Raw genomic sequence first — 26277 nt, 5'->3', positions numbered from 1 at the left:
TTAGGAAGCGCATCTTTGAGGAAGTGGCATTTGAGCAGACATCTGACTAAGAAAAGAAGCCAGTTTGCAAATATCTAGTAGATTGACATTCACAGCAGATAAAACAAATGGAAAAGTCCTGAGATAGGAATAATCTTGATATAGTTGAGCAACATGTGAATGAGTAGGGGAGTAATAGGAAATAAGGTTATAAAGGCAGGCAGGGAATATAACATGTAGGACTTTGTAGGCCACAGGAGTTTGGATGAATTTAGAATTTGCAAGAAACAAGCAGACTTGGGACTTGTTTTGGATGAAGTGTCAACAAGACTTGCTGATGGATTGAATGTTAGAGATAGGAAAAGAATGAGAGCAGCCAGGGATGGCTCCTGTGGTTTGGGTTTATACAACTGGGTAGTAGTCAGGCCATGATGCAGAAAATTAAGAGGAAAATCAAGATTTCTGACTCATAGACATATTAAGTATAAGATGCCTACAAGTGATTTATTGAATGAAGTGGATTCAATTGGACGAAAACATGAAAGAGACTTAGTTTTCATAGTTTTTACCTGTGTTATGTGGAGTTTCCCCTCTTGCATTTTGATCGATCCCAAATTTTTTCCAGTAACCTTCACATATTAGCAGTTTTGTATCAATCCAGTGATACTAGTCTGGCCTAATATCAAACATTTGATATCTCCCACAATTTCAGGGTCTCTCCCTCCTCCAGATTTCTCATCTTCCTCCCCTAATCCTCCTTCCCCACTCACTTTACCGCTTGACCCTCTGAGCTTGGAGCTAGTGAGAAAAGGACAGAGGTGGAAAAAGAGGCATGATGACAAAATCTATTTTGGAAAGAACAGTGAAACGTGGCTTTGCTAGCCCCTGGTTATGGGATACGCCAAAATTTGATCTCTTTCTTTCTTAGGGAACTTATATGAGTTCTTTGGAGACTCTCCTTCCTAATCATGCCCTCTGCAGCTGTCACTTGTATATCTCTTCTCAGTTTCGGCTTCTGGCGATATAATCACAGAGATTTTTGCTATTGGGGTCACCTAGTCCTGGCAGGAAGACCTCTCAGGCAGCGTCTTTTTGAGACAAATCTTGTCCTATGACCTTCCTCATCTCACAGCTAACAGTAGCAGTGCAGTTAACTACAGCTATAACCCACTCCCCTTATTATGCCATCAGGCGAAGTTCCCCCAAGACTCTAGCCTTGAAAGTTTTCCAGATAAAAAGCAGGAAATAGTCAGAGTCTTAGGAGCTCCACAGGTCTTATGTCAAGTCTTCTAAGTGGTTCTCCTAAAGCCTCCATCACTACAGTTTGACATGAGGGTGAAGCCTCCCACCCACTGTGGGGTGGGAACATACAAATTACCAAAAATGGTTTACAAAGAAATCCTCAAACCTAAATGATTTCATAAGTTCCCACAGTTTATTCACGCTTGAGGCGCATGATGGGCTAAAGGTTGCAGATCAATTTTGGACCATCACCTGAACAAGTCCCTGAGTAAGTCCTGCATACGAGGACTGACATCTCTCTTTTTTCTTCAAATCTTAATTAAATTCCAGTTAGTTAACATACAGTGCAATATTGGTTTCAGGAATAGGGGCACCTGGGTGGCTTAGTCAGTTAAGCATGCTTCTCTTGATTTCAGCTCAGGTCATGGATCTCAGGGTCATGATATCAAGCCCTGCATCAGGCTTTGTGGCGGGTGTGGAACCTGCTTGGAATACTCTCTTTCCCTCTCCCTTTCCCTCCATACATGGATATACTGGTTTCAGGAGTAGAATTCAGTGATTTCTCACTTACATACAATACCCAGTGCTCATCATAACATATGTTCTTCTTAATACCAATCACCCATCACCCATCTAGCCATCCCCCACCCACTTCATTCCATCTACTCTCCATTTGTTCTCTATTGTTAAGAGTCTCTTATGGTTTGTTTCCATCTCAATAACGTTTACTTCCTTTTCATTAGTCCGAGATTTTAAACTGGGTAAAACTGACCTTTTAAAGTTTTTTAAAAATAATCTGTACAAGCACTGTGGAGCTCAAACTCACAACCCCAAGATCAAGAGCCACATGCCCTACCTACTGAGCCAGCCAGGTACTCACAATATCTCTTTAGAATTTGGGGGTATTTGTTACCTCTAATTTTCAGAAATAATTTCAAAGTAGATGTCTCATCTTGATATCTTGTTACATGCTTATTTGACATCTAAGTGGACTTATCAAGTAAGCAGTCTGAACTGAAGATATCAATTTGGGAGTCACTGGCATAGAGATGTCCTAAAATTGTGAGACTGGATAAGATCAGCTAGTGATTGAAGGTAAAGAAAAGATAAAACAAACCCAGCTCCAAGACCCAGAGCACTCTACCATCTAGAGAACAGCAGAGGAGGAGAGCCTGCACAGAGACTGAGACTATGCAGTCACCGTATTTCCCCGATGGCCCTCTTCAACTGCAGCCCCAAGACTAGGGGATCCTTGCTAGGACATCAGTTACTCAGTTGCATAATAAACAGTCAATATTGTTTATATTACCCATCCACGGTGGCCTGGGCTTGGCAATGTTGAAAAGGTCATCTGTAAACTCTACAAACACAGTCTTTCTGTACGTGACTGACGTGGTGAGTGGCAAAGATCCTGGCACCCTGGAAGAAAAGCTGTGTGAAAAAAGGAAAAAGTCATTTATTTTGGTGAACCCTTTTTTTTAAAAGATTTTATTTATTCATGAGACACACAGAGAGAGAGAGACAGAGACAGAGACAGAGACACAGGCAAAAAGAGAAGCAGGCCCCACGCAGGGAGCCCAACAAGGGAATCCATTCAGGGTCCCCAGGATCAGGCCCCGGGCTGAAGGCGGTGCTAAAGCGCTGAGCCACCCGGGCTGCCCTTTTGTGAACACTTTTTGAACCCACTTTGAAAAGCAGCTAGAAGTAAAGCTTCCATCCCATTCCTCTTCTATTAACAAGCTAAATTGGAAATTGTATATAAATCCCTGCTACAGACTGAATGTTTATATGTGCAGAGAACGGGACTGGTGACCTTATAAGAGAGACCCCAGAGACATCTAACACCTCTTCCACAATGCAAACTCACAGTGAAAGGATGGCCATCTATGAACAAGGAACAGACCCTCACCAGGCACCAAATCTACTGGCACCTTAATCTTGGAGTTCCAGCCTCCAGAGCTGTGACAAATACATGTCTGTTGTTCACAAGCCACATAGCCTGTGGTATTTTGTTGTAGCAGCCTGAGCTAAGAGAATCCCTAACATACATCACACCAAAACACTGTTTTCAAAAGTCATCTGGTACATTAGATACCATATAATAAATCATAAAACTGGTACCCTTACACTGCATCTTTTGCCAAAGCAATAACTACAAGATCCTCCAATTTCATGTCTATAACAGACTGTGACTTTATTTTTTAAAAATCTTTATTTATTTATTTGAGAAAGAGAGTGTGTGTGTGTGTGTGTGCGCATACACACAAGTGAGCAGAGGGGTGGAGAGGGAGAAGCAGACTCCCCACTCTCGAGCCCGACTCAAGGCTTGATCACAGAGCGCTGGGATTATGATTTGGGCAGAAGCCACCCAGGTGCCCCAGACTGTAACTTTTATTTATTTAAAGATTGTATTTATTTACTCATGAGAGACACAGAGCGAGAGGCAGAGACACAGGCAGAGGGAGAAGCAGGCTCCCTGTGGGGGGCCCAATGTAGGACTGGATCCCAGGACCCCAGGGTCACACCTGAGCTGAAGGCAGACACTCAACTGCTGAGCACCCCCAGGCGCCCCCCAGACTGTAGCTTTATCTAAGTAACTTGTATTCAAATTTTGTCAGTGTGTCCTAAAATTATACTTCCCCTCTTATAGATACCAGGAATATCACAAATAAAATAACCTGCCAATGAAGACTATGTACATTGATCTTCTGATGCTAGTAGGAGCTGTAATTTAGGGTCAACCCTCCATTCATGCTCATTTTTGTCTTTAGTCAGATACTCAGATTCAGATTAGCTATTGAATCAGAAATTTTATGATTGATTATATAAATGTTCCCAAAATGTTATTCTTTGCTTCAGTTATTAAAACTCTTTTAGGTGAAGACTGGTTCCCGACCTTTTGCTCTCTCTCTCTACCTGAGAAGTTAGGTTCTCATGTTCTGGGGCCCAGTCTCAATTGAATAATCAAGAGGACCAATATGAATCCTAGTGAAGAAGGCTCTAGGTGAATTGGTAAAAAATACAAAGTGGTTGGAGGTGGCTACTGCCACTCATTTTTGCATGCATAGCATAGTTCTGCAGTTTTCTATATGCCATAGAGAGCCTCTCTTCCTGACTTATGCTTCTGGTTATCTAACTCTCTTCACTTCCCAGATTTTTACCAACTGGTATTGTTTCAGCAAGCCAAAGAAGTATAGCCACGAGGCACGGACATTTGGGGAATGAAGATTCATGTGGAGAAATCAAGACTGCTGCCCTAGAAGGAATCTTTCATGTGCAGATCCTGGTATCCAAACCTCAATCACTCAAAAAAAATTGAGCACTCACTCCCTGCAGATGCATATTCACTCATTTATAAACCATGTATGGGCAGCCCGGGTGGCTCAGTGGCTTAGCGCCAGTTTCAGTCCCGGGTGTGGTCCTGGAGACCCGGGATCGAGTCCCACGTCAGGCTCCCCGCATGGGATGGAGCCTGCTTCTCCCTCTGCCTGTGTCTCTGCCTCTGTGTGTGTGTGTGTCTCTCATGAATAAATAAATATAATTTTTTTAAAAAATAAACCATATACTACATGCCACTGTGCCATCACAACATACATACTAGAAACGAATATGGAAAAGGAGAGGATTCTAAAGATATACAGTTAGATATGGACCAGGTGTTGTTTCTTTTGTCTTGATAACTATTTGTATTCGACATCAGATTTCAATCATATATATTTGCGTAATAGTTAAAAATGACCTCTCATGGTGAACTTTTCACAACTGTGTACTAGTTCAGCTGATCTACCTTTCATTCTCCACTTAGAATCCGATTTTTGCTTTGTTGTTGTAGCACCATGAAGGAAAGAGCTGCTGGTCCCTTATAACAAAATGGGGATGTGTATACATAAAACACAATGGGTGGGTTCTCCTTACATCATAGTTTGTATGCCAACGTTTGGTTTGGTAGATAGAAAACGGTAAGGAGAGAGAAGAGAGCCTCATTATAAAAGAGAGGTGAATGCATTTCGGTGGCCCAGGTGGTCTGAATTGCTGAGTCAGTAACCCTGTCATTCTCTGCCTGGTGTCAGGGTCTAAAATCGGGAGGGTGGGAAAGAAGCTCACGCACCACCCAGCCAGCCCCTTCCAGTTTCTGGCCAAGGACAAGGTTCAGGGGATTTGACTGAATGGCTGCATAGGGACAGGCACTCAGGTCTGAAAGTGAGCACTCAGATCCTTAGTACTCGGTGTCAAACTCATTTCCTGGTCCTCCATAAACATGGGGTCTGCGAACCAACGCTTTTTCAGTCTGAGGAATGTCAGAAACAATTCAGTTTTCACGAGTGAATGTCCTCTGCATAACATTTTCAGTCTTGGTTGTAACTACAACGAGGGCAGTTTTCATTTGTGTCCCCACTGAAGCCTAGTGCGCTCACCGCAGAGCTGGGCTGGGGGTGAATGTGTCGGTAGGGCTCCATGAGTTGTCATCTACCTTTTGTGCCATTTTTCTGTTCACCCATAGCTCACATAACTGCCTGTTTTCAAGTTTAACGATTAGATAGATGATTCCTGATCTATTTTTAAAAGATAAAACCAAACACAGTAATAAGGCCAGAGTGAAATAGTACAGCCCTAACATCCCAATCTGAAAGGATTTTTTTCTATATTACACAGAGGAATCTAGCATTGATAGACACTCAGAAGCAGCCTTTGGTGTAAGCATTTAAAGATGGGCAGAAGAACGTTTTTGTGGTGGACACCAAGGACCACTAACAGAGAACTTTCTCAGCTTCAAAACTTAAAATTTTCTAGGATATATTGATTGATTGATTGATAACCTAACAATAATCAGTACTGAATTTTATTTTATAGTGGAATGATTCTAATTGAATGTAGTGGAGCTTATTAACTTTCTTAACAAATACGGTTTTTTCTCCCTCACTGTAAAATTGAGATCTGTCATTTGTGTTACATGGATTATCTAAAATTCACATATTTAAAACTCCTGGGCTTCCTATTTGGAGGTTGAAATTTCTGTGAAGCAAGGTGAACTGTTATTGTTGAGTAATAAGTCAGTGGCAAATTAGGTAAATCAGAGGCACAGCTCTGGATGCCAGTTGCTGGCTTACATTTTGATGGCCATGGTCCAGAGGAATGGTTTCCATGGTAACAACACCAGCTCCATAATAGGCATTGGAAATATTAACAAGCGTTCCAAACCCAAGTACATTATTTGTGAGGTCTTACTTTATGCCTGTTGTCATAACATGATTGCAAGGCTGCCCAACGGGAATGAGGCCACGCCAATCACCTTCCATTCCAGTATCTACATGCAGTTTGTGCTTTCCTGGTTGTAGCAGGTAGATGAGAGATCCTTCCTGGATCATTATAATTGGCACAGAAGCGATGCAGGTAGCTTATAACACAGTGCTCACAGATGCCATAATCTGGTCAAAATGGCCATCAAGACCTCCCAAGGTCATAATCATATCTACCTATAGATCTTTTTCTTCTGTCTTTTTTTTCTTGGAGCAGTTCAAAGCACTTGGTCAAGTCAGTATGGAGTTGAAATAATCTCGCATCCCTTAAGAATAATAGTATTCTTTCACTTTAGGCCTAACAGAATCCAAGTCTCTACTTGTGAATTCAGGCAAAAAGCTCTCCCTCTTTGTTATATCATATAGCTGGTTGGCATCTGCATCAGCACAGGCTCTTAAAAGAGCTTTGCTCCTAAGATGACAAAGACCTTTGTCCAGAGGCTGATTCAGAGCCACAGGGCAGTGTTTCAGTTTCTTGGTGGGAAGCACGGGTTCCAACAGGATAAAGGCATGCTCCTTATCGGACTACTGGCCAACCGTGGCAGGTGGTGGAGCAGGTGTTGTTTCTTACATCTTGTTCACCCTCAGGGGCTTTTGAAAAGCAAGAAATTGTAAGAGATGAAAGACGAAACAGATAAACGGTGGATATATTTGGTATTGGGGACCACTGAAGAAGGAACCCCAAACATGACCAATAAGACACTCCCCCTTGTCACAAATAACAACAGTAAGGATAAAAGTGGGGGGAAGGAGAGGCAGTTTCTGATTGTGGGTATTAGCATGCTTGGAGCAGAAGCCACACCATACCTGGAACTACTGAGATGTGAAATCAATAACAAGGTGTCTGACGTTTGTTACTTACCTATTCTTTTTCTCAACCAAATGCTGAAATCACAAAAATCTCAGTGTTTCTTTCAAAGAGCAGCAACACCAGAAAATTATTCATTCCCATAAGAAATTTTGCTTTTTCTTTTTTAAAAAAGATTTTATTTATTTATTCATCAGAGAGAGAGATTGAGAGAGAGAGAGAGAGAGAGAGAAAGATTGAGAGAGGCAGAGACACAGGCAGAGGGAGGAGCAGGCTCCATGCAGGGAGCCCGACATGGGACTCCATCCCGGGTCTCCAGGATCACACCCTGGGCTGAAGGCGGCGCTAAACCGCTGAGCCACCTGGGCTGCTGGGCTTTTTCTTATAAAGCCTTTAGTGGGAATGCTGAGGTAGAAATGAAAATGCAATCTGAAAGTGGTAAAGACTGCAAAATAGGAAGATCAGTGATCTACCGGTATTTTTCATTTTTAAAATTGTGGTAAAACACATAAAACATAAAATTTACTCATTTTTAAGTATATAGTCCAGTAGTACTAAGTACATTAATATTGTTGTGCAACCACCACCACTGTCTGCCTCCATAACTCAATATCCATTGAACAATAACTTCTCATTCTCCACTCTCCTCACCTCTGAAACCATCATTCTACTTTCTGTTGTTATGATTTTGACTAAGTACCTCATATAAATGGAATTGTAGAGTCTTTGACTTTTTGTGACTGGCTAAATGTCCTTAAGATTGATCCACATTGGGAATCCCTGGATGGCTCAGCGGTTTGGTGCCTGTCTTTGGCCCACGGTGTGGTCCTGGAGTCCTGGGATTGAGTCCCGCGTTGGGCTCCCTGCATGGGGCCTGCCTCTCTCTCTGCCTATGTCTCTGCTTCTCTCTCTCTGCGTCTCTCATGAATAAATAAATAAAATCTTTAAAAAAAATTGATCCACATTGTAGCAGGTGTCAGAATTCTCTTCCTTTTTAAGGTTGAAAAATACTCCACTGTATGAATAGATCACATGCTGCTTATCCATTTACCCATACATAGACGCTTGGGTTGCTTCCATGTTTTAGCTATTGAGAATAATGCTGCTGTGAACATAGGGACACAAATATCTCTTCAAGATCCTGCTTTCAATTATTTTGAGTATATACCCAGAAATGGAATTGATGGATTATATGGTAATTTTCAAAAAAGTTTTTAGGAGTCATCATTCTGTTTTTCACAGTGGCTGCACCATTTTTCAGTCCCAGGAACAGTGCAGAAGTGTACCAATTTCTCCACAACCTCACCAACACTTATTTTCTGTTTTTTGTTTGTTTGTTTGTTTGTTTATCTAACAGCCATCTTAATGGGTGAGAGATCACGTCTCTTTGTAGTTTTGATTTGAATTTCCCCAGGTGATTTCGAACATCTTTTCAAGTGCTTCTTGGCCATTGGTATACAGTCTTTGGAGAAATGTCTATTCATGTCCGTTTTGTCCATTCTTGAATTAAGTTGTTTACTTTAAAAAAAAAAACTTGTTTGCTTTCTTGTTTAGTTTTTCTTTTTAAGATTTTATTTTTAGGGATGCTTGGGTGGCTCAGTGGTTGAGCATCTGCCTCCGGCTCAGGGTGAGATCCTGGAGTCCTGGGATGGAGTCCCACATCTGGCTCCCTGCACGGAGCCTGCTTCTCCCTTTGCCTGTGTCTCTGCCCCTCTCTCTGTGTCTCTCATGAATAACTAAATAAAATCTTTAAAAAAAAGATTTTATTTTTTTAAGTGATCTCTATACCCAAAATGGGTCTTGAACTCACCACTCTGAGACCAAGAGTCACATGTTCCACTGACTGAGCCACCCTTGTTCTTGTTGAGTTTTAAGAAGTTCTCCAAAAATAGAACATGCCTATGAAACCTTTTGTAAGATGTACTGGCATTAAACAAACAACCAATATCACCATTCTGTAAAAGGTACAAACCTCTTCAGATTTTTTTTTTTATGATAGTCACAGAGAGAGAGAGAGAGAGAGAGAGAGAGGCAGAGACACAGGCAGAGGGAGAAGCAGGCTCCATGCACCGGGAGCCCAACGCGGGACTCGATCCCGGGTCTCCAGGATTGCGCCCTGGGCCAAAGGCAGGCGCCAAACCGCTGCGCCACCCAGGAATCCCCCCTCTTCAGATTTTATTAGTTAGTAAAAACAGGTAGTAAAGTAGGTCTTTTGTAAAAGCAAAGTATTGTAAAGCAAGCTTTCAGATAGTGGAGGAAACCTGTATTTTGGATATTAATCTTTTAAAATATTTCATAAAGATTTTATTTATCAGGTCACCTGGGTGGCTCAGTGGTTGGGTGTCTTTGGCTCAGGGCGTGATCCTGGGGTCCTGGGATCGAGTCCTGCACCGGGCTCCCTGCATGGTGCCTGCTTCTCCATCTGCCTGAGTCTCTGCTTCTCTCTCTGTGTCTCTCATGAATAAATAAATAAAATATCCCTTAAAAAGATTACTTAATTTGAGATAGAGAGAGAGAGAAAAAGAGCACAAGTTGGAGGGAGGGTAGAGGTTCGATCTCACAACCCTGAGATCATGACCTGAGGTGAAATTAAAAGTCAGACGCTTAAGCAACTGAGCCACCCAGGTGCCCCAAGAGTTCCTTTGGTAGAGTCATTAGTAGCTTGGATACAGTAAGGAAAGAATCTCTGGCTTGAAAATATGACAATAGAAGCAAAGAGAAAAAAAGAAAGGGAGAAAAACCAGAATCAGAATATCCGAGCACCGTGGGACAACTCTAAAGGTCGTAGCATAAACACAGTGGGAATAGCAGAAGAAAGAGAAAGGAACAGAAGTAATATCCGAAGCAATAATGAGAATTTCCCCAAACTAATGTCATACACCACAACATAGACCTAGGAAGCTCAGAGAACACCAAGCAGGGCAAATGTCCCCCCCAGAAAACTCTTTCCAGGCATACCATATTCAAATTTCAGAAAATCAAAGATAAATACAACATCTTGAAAGAAACCACAGGGAAAATATCTCACCTAATGAGGAACAAAGAATCACACACAAGTTCTCAGAAATCACGCAAGTGAGAAGAGAGGAGAGTGTTCCATATTTAAAGTGTTGATGGTAAAAAAAACAACAACAACAACAATCAACCTAGAGCTCTCTACCCTGTAAGATCATTCTTCAACAGTGAAGGAGAAATAACGACTCTAGACAAACAAGAATTGAGGGAATCTGTTGCCAGTTGAGCTGCCTCATGAGAAATATCATAACAAACTTTTCAGACAGAAGGGAATTAATACAGGTCAAAACTCAGACCTACATAAAGAAAGGAAGAGCACGGAAGACTGAGAAAGTGGAGAGCATCCACTACATTAAAGGCACCAAACAAGCAAGTAGACAGAATGAGTTCGCCAGCTGATGTCACCAGCCTCAGCCCTGTAATACAATCCTGCCAACACGGACATTGGAATGGAGCAGCTGCAGCACAGGCGGTGCGTGGGGGTAACGTCCCAGAGTCACCGAGGCCCATCTAGCTACTGCTACTGTGGGTGTCCACCTGGACAGCAACAGAGACCAAAACTCAGCCCCTGGTGTGTCACAATTCCTCAAGTAGTAATCTATTCAGATACTGAAGAAGCACCAATAAACTCCCCCCAACCAATTCCTGCGTGTGCGTGCACACATGCGCACACCCACACCCATGCCCAAAGAGAGAAAAGCAGACATCCCTTTTTTTTTTCCCACTTGTGTGCTTAAGAAGCTATAAAAACCACCCAAAGAAATATCAGAAAGGGAGACAGAACATGAGAGACTCGGAACTCTGGGAAACGAACTAGGGGTGGTGGAAGGGGAGGTGGGCGGGGGGTGGGGGTGACTGGGTGACGGGCACTGAGGGGGGCGCTTGATGGGATGAGCACTGGGTGTTATGCTATATGTCGGCAAATTGAACTCCAATAAAAAATAAATTAAAAAAATAAAAAAATAAAAACCACCCAAGGAAGTAATCCCTGATTACTAGCTGCTAGCAGAGGAAGAAGCGTGAGCTTTATTTACAGGTGGGGCAGTTTGCTATGCAGGTGCAAGGGCAATGCTACGGATTGTGAACTTTGTGTAGAAAGAGAAATGGCCCAAGGTTCAAATATGTGCAGACTAATGGATATTAGCAAAGGTTTGGTTGTGTAGCCAGAGGCCTAGAAGGAACAGGATTGGAATATCAGGGACAAGGATATCTGGGGTAAAGAGGTATTCATGAGTGGGCACAAAATAGAAAAATCCTCCCATCATATGTTAATGCCACCTGACAGCATCGACCGTGGACAAACGACTGGCAATTAATGTCAGCCAGGCTCTGCACGGGCCACCCCACTGCTGGCAAAATGTGACGTAAGCAGCGATGGTGGCAGCGAGAGAATTTGTGCATAGATCCAAAAGCATGGGTTCTTGCTAAGGCTCATCTACCCAGTGTTGTCCCTGAAAGTCCAGCCTGCCACCAGCAGGAAGCAAGCCTGCGGGCACAAACTGCGCCGTCCATCAGGGAGACCAGCCAGCTGGTCCACAGTAAGTTGACTGCCTTGGACCCCTTCCCATCCTAGAAGGGACACCATGACCTCGGCATCCATTGGCTTTACCATGTGCCGCGCAACCAGCCGCTGCCAGAGAGAAGAGTGAAGTAACTTCCTAAAGCACAGCTGAGGCTCCAACGTGAAGCTCCACGGGGCCCTGTAAGGACTGAGGGCCAACTTCCGAGGGGCGCTATGTGCACTGGTGCGAAGATGGTTCTGTGTCCCCACGAACACGTGGGTTTAGGAACCAAAGCGGCTCAACCCATGCACTCTGCTGTGACCCTCCGCGCCCCTCCCTACAGCTATGAGCTAAGCAGTGTGCAGGGTCCCCACGGCAAAAACGCAGTGAATTAGAAACTGGGGGGCGACTCGGTAATGGTCATACGAAAGGGACGCGGGCCAGAAGGGGCGCCCTCAGGTGCTGTCACACACAGGGCGGGCACAGATGTGGCCCACGCAAAGGCCGCCCGTCGCCCCCCTGGGAACCTGCCCGCGCCCCATCCGCGTGAGGACAAGGCAGGTGAGTGCGCGGAGGTCGAGGTGGGGACGGAAATGGGATGGTTCTGCGAGCGAGCCACCGCCTGGCCGCGCTCTCGCTCCAGCACCGCGGGCACGCAAACCCTGACCCCGCCTCCTGCCCGGGCCGGCCACGCCCCTTCCCAGGGCCGGCCACGCCCCCTCCCCAGGAGCCACACGGCTGCTCCCAGAAGGGCCACGCTTAAGGGATCCAAATGGAGACACAACAGCCTGGCCACCGCGGCCCCACTGGGGCAACTCGCAGTGCTCGCTGCAGCCCCTGAGCTCCCTGAGTCCGCGCCCCCTCCCAGGGCCAGCCACGCCCCTTCCCAGGGCAGGCCACGCCCCCGCCCCAGGAGCCGCAGGGCTGCTCCCAGGAGGGCCACGCTTAAGGGATCCGGATGGAGACACAAGAGCCTGGCCACCGCGGCCCCACTGGGGCAACTCGCAGTGCTCGCTGCAGCCCCTGAGCTCCCTGAGTCCGCGCCCCCTCCCAGGGCCGGCCACGCCCCTTCCCAGGACAGGCCACGCCCCTTCCCAGGGCAGGCCACGCCCCCCAGGAGCCGCTGGGCCTCCCAGTACGGCCTGGTGCTTAAGGGACCGGGATGGAGACACAAGAGCCCGGCCACGGTGGCCCCACTGGGGCAACTCGCAGGGCTCGCTGCAGCCCCTGAGCTCCCTGAGTCCATTTCCCGGGATCTCAACCCAATAATATTAATTCATATTTAAATATGCTCTAATTTTAACCATCCCTAAAACTTCCATGGCTGTAGACCTATGTGGCTTTCAGTCATTTAACTATATCATGGGGTGCGCATACCATCAAGTGCACCCCTCTGTACACCCTATTTGTCCTATCTCCTGCCCACTTTAACAATTATGTCCTTCAACACTAATCTCGTCGTCCTTTATTCCGTTTTTGTGTCCCTGGTTCTGCAGAGTCTACTCCATCCAGTTTCTCCAAAGCTTCCACCAGTTTCTAACAAAACTGAGACCCATGTCAACAGATAGGTATTTTGAGGTCCACCAGCACAGTGCTTCCACTTTAATACTTCTGGCTAAAATGAGAATGTAAGACACAGAAAACGTTTACTATAACAAGACCTTGGAAGAGCACACAGGGAACAGGATCAAGAGCACACAGAAATAATTTTTTCTCCCTCTAAGGAAACAGGTAAAAATAAATAAATAAAAGAAAGTTGTGAGACAGAGAAACAGAATGCCAAGGCTCTATTCTAGTGGGACATGGTCCATAGTAGGAGACTCTATTCAAAGGGACATGCCTAAGAGCATTAGCACCATCCAGGTATGTGATTCAGTTCCGGGATGAGCATATAGAGGACATTTTCTATTACAGTAAATAGTTTCAGAATTATTTCGGGTTCAGAAACACGTGATGTATGTACCTCTGTCAGTTTCAGGGTAATCTGCACAATAAGTGACAAAATGTTCCAGTTCATGGGCTTTACTCCTTCCTAATTTCTGTGGGATTTGTTTGTGCATTTCCCTTGGGATTTGATATATAAGTCTTGCCAAATATATTTGGCAGCAATGTCCTTCACATGAACTGTTCTTTCACATTTTATCTAAAATGAATCGGAAAACCTATTATATTCCCTGACCTTTGCTTAGAAGAAGTTGAGCAGCTGCAGGAACAGATAATATAAAACTGAATTTCCCCAGATGTTTATTTCAAAACTTGGCAGAGTTGGTCAGGATGTGTCCAGAGTCAGTGTATCCCATTAATCAGTATCAAAATAATCTAGACTATAAAATGGTATCATCAAAATAAAAACCGTATCAACTTTTTCCTGGTAAAAATATACGTGACTGCCTGCACAACAGAGAACTAGATAATAAATCTTCTCCATTAAATTCAATTTTATAGTGTTATTCACTATACCTCAAGCTGCATGCTAAATGAAACCTACAATACAAAATACAATGCATTAAGAATAATTATCTTTTAATAATTTTTAACAAGACCACCATTAATAGATAAGTGGCTACTTGTTCAGTCAGATATCAGGCTACTGACCATATGGGCCTGTACCTTAGGGTCATTAACACTGCACAACTGCAGGCTATATAGACTACAGAAGGAATTTTAATCCATTCCTCAAATGACACACAAAAATTAATCCAGTGTATTAAAAAACTAAATGTAAGAGCTAATAGTATAAAACTCTTGGGGGCAAATATGGGTATGATTCTGTGTAACCCTGGATTTGGCAATAGTTTCTTAGATATGACTCAAAAGCACAAGCAACCAAAGGAAAAAAACCAGATAAATTGGACTTCATCAAAATGAAAAACTTTGTGCTGGGACAAAATATTTGAAACAAGTACATCTGAAAACAGATCCAGAATATATACAGAATTCTCAAGCCTCAAAAATAACAAGACAAATAACCCTACAATGGAATATTCCTCAGCCATTAGAAACAACAAATACCCACCATTTGCTTTGACGTGGATGGAACTGGAGGGTATTATGCTGAGTGAAATAAGTCAATCGGAGAAGGACACACATTATATGGTCTCATTCATTTGGGGAATATAAAAAATTGTGAAAGAGAATAAAGGGGAAAGGAGAGAAAATGAGTGGGAAATATCAGAGAGGGAGACAGAACATGAGAGACTCCTAACTCTGGGAAACGAACAAGGGGTGGTAGAAAGGGAGGTAGGCAGGGGGTGGGGGTGACTGGGTGACGGGCACTGAGGGGGGCACTTGATGGGATAAGCACTGGGTGTTATGCTATATGTTGGCAAATTGAACTCCAATAAAAAAATTCAAAAAAAATTTAAATGGGCCAAAGCTCTGAACAGACATTTTATCAAAGGAAATACGGGAACAGCCAATTATACATGCAAAGATGCTCAGAATCTTTAGTCATCACAGAAATGCAAATTAAACATACAGTGAGATACCGCCACACAGTCATTAAAGTGACTAAACCTAAATACTGGCAACATGAAGTATTGTCCAGGATGTGTGGCAACTGGCACTCTCATCTGTTATTGGTGAGAATATAAAATGGTACAACCATTCTAGAAATCTGTTGGCAGTTCTTATAGTTAAATACGCATTTACCATATAATCAAATAATTTCATCCCTAGATATTCAACTAAGATAAATGAAAACAGATGTTCACACAAAAGCTTGTATAGGAATGCTCATTGCAAGTTTCTTTATATTAGCCCCCAAACTGGAAACAATCCAAAGGTCCACGCGGCAGTAGATACACAAATTGTGATATATTCCCATAATGGAGCAATAATCAACAATCGAGGACTAAAGCTACTTTGCGCAACCATCTGGATGAATTTCTAAATCATGATGGTAAAGATAAAAAGCCAGACACTGAAGAGTGCATACTGTATAATTCTAATGATGTAAAAGTCTTAAAAAGTAGAAAATGAATCCAGCTTGTTGCCAGGGGCCAGGTCAGGGTAGGGAGACTCACTGAAAACTGGCAGAATGATTGATGTAAATGTTCTACGTGTTGATTAAGGTGGTGCTGATGTAATTTGTATGCATTTGTCAAAACCTATCAAACTTCACATTAAAAATCTGTGTGTTTCTGGGACGTCTGGGTGGCTCAGCGGTTGAGCGTCTGCCTTTGGCTCAGGGCGTGACCCCAGAGTCCTGGGATAGAATCCCACATCAGCCTCCCTGCAGGGAGCCTACTTCTCCCTCTGCCTGTGTCTCTGCCTCTCTCTCTCTCTCATGAACAAATACATAAAATCTTCTAAAAATTCAGTGTGTTTCATTATATGTAAATTATACCCGTGGTAGGCAAAATTTTGCTTCTCTTGACCTTTCCCCTTTGGTGTAGTGCCCATGAAAATGTTATGTCACAGGACAAAAAAATTTTGCAGATGGAATTAAGGTTGCTAATCAGCTGGTCTTGAAAGGCAGAGATTATCCCAAATCTAAACACACCCCGTATAATCATAAAGGTTCTTAAAAGTGGAACAGGAAGGCAGGAAAAGTCACACAAATTAAAAGCATGAGAGAGACCTGATGCACTCTTCCTAGCATGAAGATGAAGGGCCCTACATGGAACTTCTGAGAAGGAACTGAATTCCAGTCACGATGGTAGCCCTATCAACAACTTGATTTTGGTCCTGTGTGACCCTGAGTAGAGGAGCCCAGTACAGCCCACCTGGCTTCTGAGGCACTAAAAGTATAAGATAATAAATTGGTGCTGTGGCAAGCTGTAAAATTGGAGGTGATTTGTTACACAGCAATAAGAAACTATTATGGTACTCAAAGTTGATCCAAATATTAAAAAAATAACTTAACAAGCAAATAAAAATGCAATCAAAATTCAAGCTCCTAAATGAAGCTGGTTCTTTGAAAATATTAATACAACTGATAAACCTCTAGCCAGACTTATCAAAAAGACAACAGGAAGGACCCAAATAAATAAAATCAATCACAAATAAGAGAGGAGAAATCACACACCACAGAAATACAAATAAGTCTAAGAGTATATTATTGAAAACTATATGCCAATAAATTGGACAACCTAGAAGAAATGCATAAATTCCTAGAAACATGTAAACTACCAAACTGAAACAGGAAAAAAAATAAAAAACTTGAACAGATTGATAACCAGCAAAGAAAGTAAATCAGTCATCAAAAATCTCCCAACAAACGAAAGTCCAGGGCCATATGGCTTCACAGGGGAATTCTTCCAAACATTTAAAGAAGAGTTAATACCTATTCTTCTCAAAGTATTCCAAAAAAAACAGAAAAGGAAGGAAAACTTGCAAATTCATTCTATCATCCTGATACCAAACCAGATAAAGACTCCACTGAAAAGGAGAACAACAAACCAATATCACTGATCAACAGGGATACAAAAATTCTCTATAAAATACTAGAAAACCAAATCTAACAGTACATTAAAATAATCATTCACCACTATTGAGTGGGATTTATTCCTGGGTTGCCAAGGTGGTTCAATATTCATCAATCAATCAGTGTGATACACACTAATAAAAGAAAGGATAAGAACCATATGATCATTGCAATAGATGCAGAAAAAGCATTTGACAAAGTACTACACCCATTCATGATAAAGCCCCTAAATAAAGTACGTTTAGAGGAAACACACTTCAACAAAATAGAGGTCATATATAAAAAAACCCGCAGTGGACATCATCTTCGATGGGGATAAATTGGGAACTTATCCCTAAGGTGACAGGGATGCCCACTGTCACCACTTTTACTCAAGTCGTAGACACAGCAATACAACAACAAAAAGAAATAAAAGGCACCCAAATCCACAAGGGAGAAATCAAACTTTCACTATTTGCAGATGACATGATACTCTATATAGAAAACCTGAAAAAAAAAAAAGAAAACCTGAAAGACTCCACCAAAAAATTGCTAGAACGGATATGCATATTCAGTCAAGTCATAGGATACAAAGTCAACATACAGAAATCTATTGCATTTCTCTACATCAATAAAGAAACAGCAGAAAGATAAATTAAGGAATCAATCCCATTTACGATTGCACAAACAATAATAAGATACCTAGGAATAAACCTAACCAAGAGGTGAAAGAACTGGACTCTGAAAACAATTAAACACAGATGAAAGAAATTGAAGATGACACAAAGAAATGGAAAGACATTCCAAGCTCATGACTGGAAGAACAAAAATTGTTAAAATGTCCATACCACCCAAAGAAATCTATACATTCAATGCAATCCCTATAAAAATACCAACAGTAGTTCTTGCAGAGGCACAACAAATAGTCCTAAAATTTCTATGGAAGCACAAAACATCCCGAATCGCCAAAGCAACCTTGAAAAAAAAAAAAGCAATAATATTGGAAGCATCACAATTCTGGACTTCAAGTTGTATTACAGAGCTGTAGTCATCAAAAGAGGATGGTACTGGCACAAAAATAGACATATAAATCCATGGAATAGAATGGAAAACTCAGAAACGAACCCAAAAGTATATGGTCAATAAATCTTTGACAAAGTGGGAAAAAATATTCAATGGAGAGAAGACTGTCTCTTCAACAAATGGTATTGGGAAAACCGGACAGCCACATGCAGAATAATGAAACTGGACCACTTTCTTATACCAGACACGAAAATAAATTCAAAACGGATGAAACACCTAGGGGCACCTGGGTGGCTTAGCTGGGTAAGTGCCCAGCTCTTGATTTCTGGTCAGGTCATGATCTCAGGGTGGTGATATCAAGCACTGTGACAGGCTCCATGCTCAGTGTGGAGTCTGCTTAAGATTCTGTTTCTCGGGCAGCCCGGGTGGCCCAGCGTTTAGCACCTGCCTTCAGCCCGGGGTGTGATCCTGGAGTCCGGGGATCGAGTCCCGCATCGGGCTCCCTGCCTGCAGCCTGCTTCTCCCCCTGCCTGTGTCTCTGCCTCTCTCTCTGTCTTTCATGAATAAATAAAATCTTAAAAAAAAGATTCTGTTTCTCTCTCTCTGTCTGCCCCTTCTCCCACTCTATGTACATACATACATACATACATACATACATACATAAATCTTTTTTAAAAAATGGATGAGAGGGATGCCTGGGTGGCTCAGGGGTTGAGCATCTGCTTTTGGCTGAGGGTGTGATCCCGGGATCGAGTCCTGCAACAGGCTTCCTGCATGGAGCAGGCTTCTCCCTCTGCTTGTGTCTCTGCCTCTCTCTCTCTCTCTCTCTCTCTCTGTATGTGTGTGTCTATCATGAATAAAGAAATAAAACCTTAAAAAATGGATGCAAGGTCTAAATGTGAGACCTGAAACTATCATGATCCTAGAGGAGAACACAGGCAGTAATCTCTTTGACATTGGCTGTAGCAACTTCTTACTATATATGTCTCTTAAGGCAAGGAAAACAAAAGCAAAAATAAACTATTAGGACTTCATCAAAATAAAAAGCTACTGCATGGCAAAGGAAACAATCAACAAAACTAAAAGACAACCTACTTATGGGAGAAGACAGTTGCAAATGACATATCTGATAAAAGGTTAGTATCCAATAGGCAGAACTTAAAAACTCAATACCCAAAAAATGAATCATCCAATTAAGAAATGGGCAGAAGATGTGAATAGACATTTCTCCAAAGAAGGCATACAACAGACACATGAAAAGATGCTCAACATCACTCGTCATCAGGGAGCTACAAATCCAAACTACAATGAGATAGTACCTCACACCTGTCAAAATGGCTAAAATGAACAAGAAACAACAGGTGTTGGTGAGGATGCAGAAAGGAGAACCCTCTCACACTGTGGGTGGGAACGCAAGCTGGTGCAGCCACTCTGGAAAACAGTGTGGAGGGTCCTCAAGAAGTTACAAATAGAGCTACCCGACAACCCAGCAATTGCACTACTGGGTAAATACCAAAAGTACAAAAATACTAATTCAAAGTGATAACATGCATCCCTATGCTTATAGCAGCATTATCTACAGTAGCCAAATTAAGAGCCCAAGTGTCCACTGACTGATAAAGAAGATGTAGTATATGGCGCACACACACACACACACACACACACAGAGACACACAGACACAGAATATTACTGAACCATGACAAATAAATAATGAAATCTTGGCCATTTGCAGGAACGTGGGTAGAGCCAGAGAGTACTGAGCTAAGTGAAACAAGGCAGTCAGTAAAAGACAAGTACCATATGATTTCGCTCACTTGTGGAAGTTAAGAACCACAACAAATGAACATGGAGGGGGGTGGAAAAGAGAGGCCGACCAAGAAACAGACTCTTAACTATAGAGAACAAGGTGATGGCGGCTCAAGGGGAGGTGGTGGTGGTGGGGAATGGGTGTGAGATAGGTGATGGGCAATAAGGAAGGCACTTGTCAGTGATGAGCACTGGGGGGCGGGTATGGAAGGGCCGAATCACTAAATTCTACATCTGAAACTAAACATCATATTGTATATTAACTAACTGGAATTGAAATAAAAGCTTGGAAAAAAGAAGAAAGAAAAAAATCATGATCTTAAATGGAATCCAAGAGGATATTACAAACTACTGCAAATAACGAAAACTTCATATCATAACCTATGTGATATGCAAAAGAGTTCTCAGAGATTCTAAAAAAAAAGTTCTCAGAGAAAAACATATAGCTTTAAATGCCTTCACTATTAAAAACAAAGGACAAAAGAAAAATAACATTACTTTTCCCAAAGTATTAGAAAAAATACAACACAATAAATCCAAAGAAACTAAGATATCATTGATAAAGATCAAGCCTTTTTTTTTAAAGATTTTATGTATTTATTCATGAGAGAGAGAGAGAGAGAGAGAGAGAGAGAGAGAGTCAGAGACACAGGCAGAGGGAGAAGCAGGCTCCCTGTGGGGAGCCTAAAGTGGGAATCGATCCTGGGACTCTGGGGTAATGTCCTGGGCGGAAGGCAGATGCTCAACTCCTGAGCCACCCAGGCAGCCTGATAGAGATAAAATCTAAAAATAAATATTAAAACATAACTGGGGAGAGGCCTGGGTGGTACAGGCAGTTGTGTGTCCGACTCTTGGTTTTGGCTCAGGTCATGATCTCAGGGTCATGAGATCAAGTCCTGCATCCGGCTCCACTCTCAGCACAGAGTCCGAAGCAGACTCTCTCTCCCTCTCCTTCTGCCCTTCCTACTCGTGCTCTTTCTCAAATAAATAAATACATCTTTAAAAAAATAATTGAGAAAAAGAAACCCAGAAGCTCATTCTTTGAAAAGACTATCACCACCAACAAAATAAATCCTTTGCAAACCCGTTTGTGGATAAAAGATCAATAACAAAGACATAGGAATTTAAGAAAAAGAAAGTGCACATAACTACTTATCATGTGGCGACGGAATTGAAAAAATAAAGTGATAATCTGCACAGATATAAAATTATTAAAGCTGACTTCAAAAAAAGTTGAAGCTTGATTTGACATTTTAATAAAAGAGCCTGAAGACATGATTAAAAATATTCCAAATGTCACTTGAAGCAAATGGACTGATAAATGAATCTTATCTAACTTTTAAACAATAGGTGATTCTAATGTTATTTGAGCTATAAAAAAAAGATGGAGCATTCACCTATTCATTTAAAAAAAACACTAAAATTGTATTTATTTATTTTTAAATATCTTTTTTTATCCATGAGAGATACTGAGAGAGAGGCAGAGACACAGGCAGAGGGAGCAGCAGGCTCCCTGCGGGGAGCCCGATGTGGGACTCGATCCCAGGACCCCGGGATCACGCCCTGGGCTGAAGGCAGATGCTCAGCCACTCAGCCACCCAGGCGCCCCCTAGGACTTAGCTTTTTTTAATTGGAAGAAAATTTAAAATGTTTACATAGAATAAAGTGAGTAAGAAGTGCTACGAAAGGCAGGGGCACCTGGGTGGCTCAGTCAGTTAAGCGTCTGCCTTCAGTTCAGGTCATGATCCGAAGGGTCTTGGAATTGAGCCTCCACTGGGCTTCCTGCTCAGTGGGGAGCCTGCTTCTCCCTCTCCCCCAACCCCACTCATGCGTGCTCTTTCTCTCTCTCTCAAATGAATAAACAAAATCTTAAAAAAAAAAGAAATGCTAAGAAAGATTTTTAAAAAAGAGCAGCGAGTACTGATTTTGCTTACCAGGTATCAGAAGATATAATAGACTCATTGTAATCAATTGGTATGGTATTGGCATGGCAAGACAAAAATAAAGCAGTTCAATGAAGAAGCATAATGCATCCAGAAATACATACTAATGTGTACGAGAATTTTATACGATGAATGTGTTTATTCAAATCAGTAGTAAAAGACGTATTATTTGATAAATGGTGCCACTGCCAGAGGCTATTGATCTAGATGGAAATACTACTACACAGATCCCACTTCTATACCGTATACAAAAATAATTATCAGATGAATTGTTGCCATAAATGTAAAAAGCAAACCAATAAAAATCTTGCAAGAAAATTTGGGAAATATACACGCAACCTTGACATGCAGAAAACATTTTTGACCAACTGGCCACTCTGAGGATATAAAAGATAGATATAAAAAAATAAAATAAAAAACTATAAAAAATTTTAAATCTTAGTAAAAGTCATGAACAAAATCAGTAGACAACAGGTTTTGGGGAAAACTGCACTATACACTAGTATGTTTATGCAGTATAACAAATAGTCAATATATGTGGTGATAAAAGGTTTTCTGTCATTAAAAAAATAAAAGAGCCCAAAGGAAAATGGGCAAAACATATCAATAGTCAAATTTCAAAATATAAATGCAACACCCAACAGGCATTTGAGATGTTCAACTTAAGAAGTAAAAGGAATTCAATTAAAGTACTGACGCAGTATCACTCCGTATCTGACTAAATAGGCAAAAATTAAAAGAACAAGATAAAACTTATTCAAATTAAAGTGGGGAGAAGGGCACTCGCATATGTTGGTAGTAGAAATGTGTGAAGAGTTCTGGCCTTTTTGGAGATTAAAACCAAATAGAAAATACTCCCTTCATTCTAGTAATATCCTTCTTGAGAATCGGTCCCACAGGAGTAAAAGCACCAGTGTGTAATGATACAGCATATAATGAACAAAAAATGGAAGTAATATGGAAAATATGAAATCTTACGTAGCCATTAAAATGAATGAATTGGGGCACCTGGCTCAAGCATCTGACTTTTTATTTCGGCTCAGGTCATGATCTCAGGGTTGTGATATCGAGCACAGCATTGGTCTCCATGCCGGGCATGGAGCCTGCTTGATATTCTCTCTCCCCCTCACTGTGCTCCTCCCCTCACATCCCTCTTAAATTAAGAAAAAATGAATTGAAGCTATGCTTACTCAGAATTCTACTAGGTGTTAATAAGAGATAAACAGGTTTGTAATATCCCATTTTTGTAAAACAAGCAATGACCAAGAAAACCTTTATTTGCATATTTATGTATGTGTATGTGCATGAGCACATATTATCATATTGGGGTTATTTGTTTGGGGATAGGCAAGAAGGGGGCTAACGTAGGAGGGTGGGGAGCCAAACAGAAAGAACAAAAAATAATATAACTTATGACACGATCACATTTAATATTTATATTGTTATTATACATGGGGTTAAATCTTTATAACAACACATTTAAAGGAAACAAAACAAAATTTAAAATAAATAATTTCAGCATTCAACTCAATTAGCAAAATTAGATCAGCAAAATGAACCAAAGGAAATTGGGAAGAAGGAATGATTTAATGTGAGTAAAAGCTTCAACTGATAGAAACAAAAGACGGTTCCTGACAAGATCAAAAAAATTAAGAAACTTCCTGGAAATATTCTTAAGAGAGGGAAAGGACACCCAGAATATAAGAATGAAAAAGGAGGGCAGCCTGGGTGGCTCAGTGGTTTAGCACCGCCTTTGACCCAGGGTGTGATCCTGGAGCCCCGGGATCCAGTCCCATGTCGGGCTTCCTGCATGGAGCCTGCTTCTCCCTCTGCCTGTGTCTCTGCCTCTCTCTATGTCTCTCTGTGTGTCTCTCATAAATAAAATAAATAAAGTCTTTAAAAAAAGAATGAAAAAGGAAATATAATTACAGATACAGAACAGTTGAACATCACAAGACTAGTATGTGACTTGATACCAATACATTACCAAACCTTGAAAAATCTAGATTGCTTTCTAGAAAAAATATACATAACCAAATTTGACAGAAGAGGACGCAGAAAGCTCCAGATAAATTGATGATCATAGATAATATTGAAAAATCATTTAATACTAGTCTCCCAAAATGCACTGGAGCCCCCCCCCCCCCAAATGAAAAGGTTCTGAAATCCTGGCTAATACTATCCTTAAACAAAACTGGGCAAGGATATCAGAACCACGCCACACCGACACAGGAGGACAGACTAAAGTTGTGTATAATACTGAGGGGGTCTCACTGCTCTGCTTCTCTGTATAGAAGCTTGGAGTAGGCTGAGGGAAGGTCTGTTTTCTCGGCTCTTCGCCTCTTCATTTTCCCTCTACTCTACTGTCTATGTTTCCAAAGTGGCAGCACGTGACAAAGAGAAGTAATGGACAAAACATAACAACATATCAACAAATTGTCCGGATCTGTGAAAGGGCTGCCAATCAGCATGCACACCTTACCTCAATAGTGCTTTTCCAGTGCTTAATACCATTACAACCATCCTAACGTCATGTCTGCACCTTCCTCCAACCAGTCCCCTCCTCACAATCCTGACTGGACCCTATGGAACACGCCTTTACCTTGTATCCGCGTGCAGCGCACTGAGCAGGTCACTTTGCATATAGTCCCAGGACAGTTCCACTGCACCGAGGTAGTATTTTCTGGTGGCACTAAGGCTGAAGGGCAAAAGGCACAGAAAGCAGCAGGTGTAGAGCTCTACTTGCATGGCTCGTATTGCTAGAAAATGTTCAACTGGAGAAACAAGAGATTAATTCTTCCCTAAAATATCTTCAGCTCCCAGGAGAAAAAAGGCAAATTTTCTATGATTTCATGAAAAGTCCCACAACTGTTGCTGTGAATGTTAGGGACCTTTACCTGCTGGATGTTACAGCAGCATTGGCAGTAGGCAGCAACAGATAAGATTGTTTCCTTTTTGGCAGTGGGAAGCAGCCACAGGAAGCACTGAATAGGAAAAGGGAGGCAGAGCTAAATCTTAACCCATTGGGTTCTGAGAGTACTAGGGGCACAAGAATGCTGATTTAATCAGAACGTTTAAGGAAAGGAAGGGAGGGACGGAAAGGTCAAGGCGAAGAGGAGCTCTGATGTGTATCCATAGTCGTAGCCTACTCAAAGTCTCTTCCTTCGCAGCAGCAGCAGCCAAAGGAGCTCTGGATGTTGTTGGAAATTCTGGAATCCCCTTGCACAAACAAGGGTAACCAGTATTCTAATAGTCTCCCTGTTGCTACCCGTGCCCCTCTTTTTAGAACTATAAAGCAGATTGTGTCGGTCCTTTGCCTAGAACCCTCCACTGGCTTCTAACCTCATTCAGAGTAAAATCCTAAGTTTTTAGTATGGCCTAGAGCATCTCCCGTGATCTGCACGGCCCCTTCCTCCAGACCTCTGGGGTCTCCTGTCACTACGGCTACTGTCCTTCTTGCTCTTCCTTAAAATATCAAGCACAGTTTTGCACCTAGACGTTAGCACTTGCCATATCCTCTACTTGAAACACTTTCCCCCAGATCGCCACACATTCCCACTTCCACGTCTCCTTCAAGATTGGCTCCAATCGCCTCCTCCGTGAGCTTAAATGTGGACCACTGCGTTTACACTCTCAGCTCTCTACTTCCACGGACACTGCTGAAATCCCTCCTGGCTTCATTTTTCTCCATAGCACTTATAACCATGCGGCATTCATGTATTTATTTATCTTGCATTGTTGTCACCTGATGTTTCTTTATTTTAAAGATATTTATTTATTTATTTATTTATTTATTTATTTATTTGAGAGAGACACCGAGACAGGGAGAAAAATATTGAGAGAGAGCGACGAAGAGGGAGAAGCATACTCTCCACTAGGAAGGGAGCCCAAGGTGGGGCTTGATCCCAGGGCTGTGGGATCCTGACCTGATCTGAAGGCCAATGTCCAAACAACTGAGCCACCCAGGCGCCGCTACCTGATGCTTAAGGTCTACATTTGTCCCAGGTATACGACATATCTGCTTACACCAACGTGTCACGCTGTTGAGCTCAAGCAGAGTCCCTAGTCAGGTTAATGTTTATCAGGAGGACTGAGGGCCTCAAAGTATAGGAGATAATGAGAAGAGACTTGACCAGGGTTGCTATAACAAATGTTATCACTGCGAGCCCAGTCGTACACAGGTATGAAGTTGCCTGGGAGCAATTAGGTGCCATCCAGCTTGGAAACACGCAGGAAGAAGGCCCTTTGGTAAAC

General features: G+C 42.1%; 1 protein-coding gene and 1 pseudogene across 2 annotated transcripts in view; both read right to left on the bottom strand.

Annotated features, from left to right (window-relative positions):
* The window catches only part of F8 (coagulation factor VIII), a 148733-nt gene extending 123748 nt beyond the window's left edge, over positions 1 to 24985 (bottom strand). For both annotated transcript variants that reach the window (XM_072818167.1, XM_072818168.1), the window contains exons 1-2: positions 24626 to 24985; positions 2531 to 2652 (exon numbers count right to left, since the gene is read on the bottom strand). In XM_072818167.1, the coding sequence (XP_072674268.1) occupies positions 2531 to 2652; positions 24626 to 24771 (268 nt within the window). In that variant the 5' untranslated portion in view covers positions 24772 to 24985. The remainder of the gene's footprint in view (positions 1 to 2530; positions 2653 to 24625) is intronic.
* On the bottom strand, positions 5410 to 11953 carry LOC140627780 (thiamine pyrophosphokinase 1-like; annotated as a pseudogene).
* Positions 24986 to 26277: the final 1292 nt, after the last annotated feature.

This window comes from Canis lupus, chromosome X, assembly GCF_048164855.1.
Source record: "Canis lupus baileyi chromosome X, mCanLup2.hap1, whole genome shotgun sequence".
Classification (NCBI taxonomy): domain Eukaryota; kingdom Metazoa; phylum Chordata; class Mammalia; order Carnivora; family Canidae; genus Canis; species Canis lupus.
Note: the sequence above shows the minus strand (reverse complement) of the source record. Positions and strands in the feature narration are given on the sequence as shown.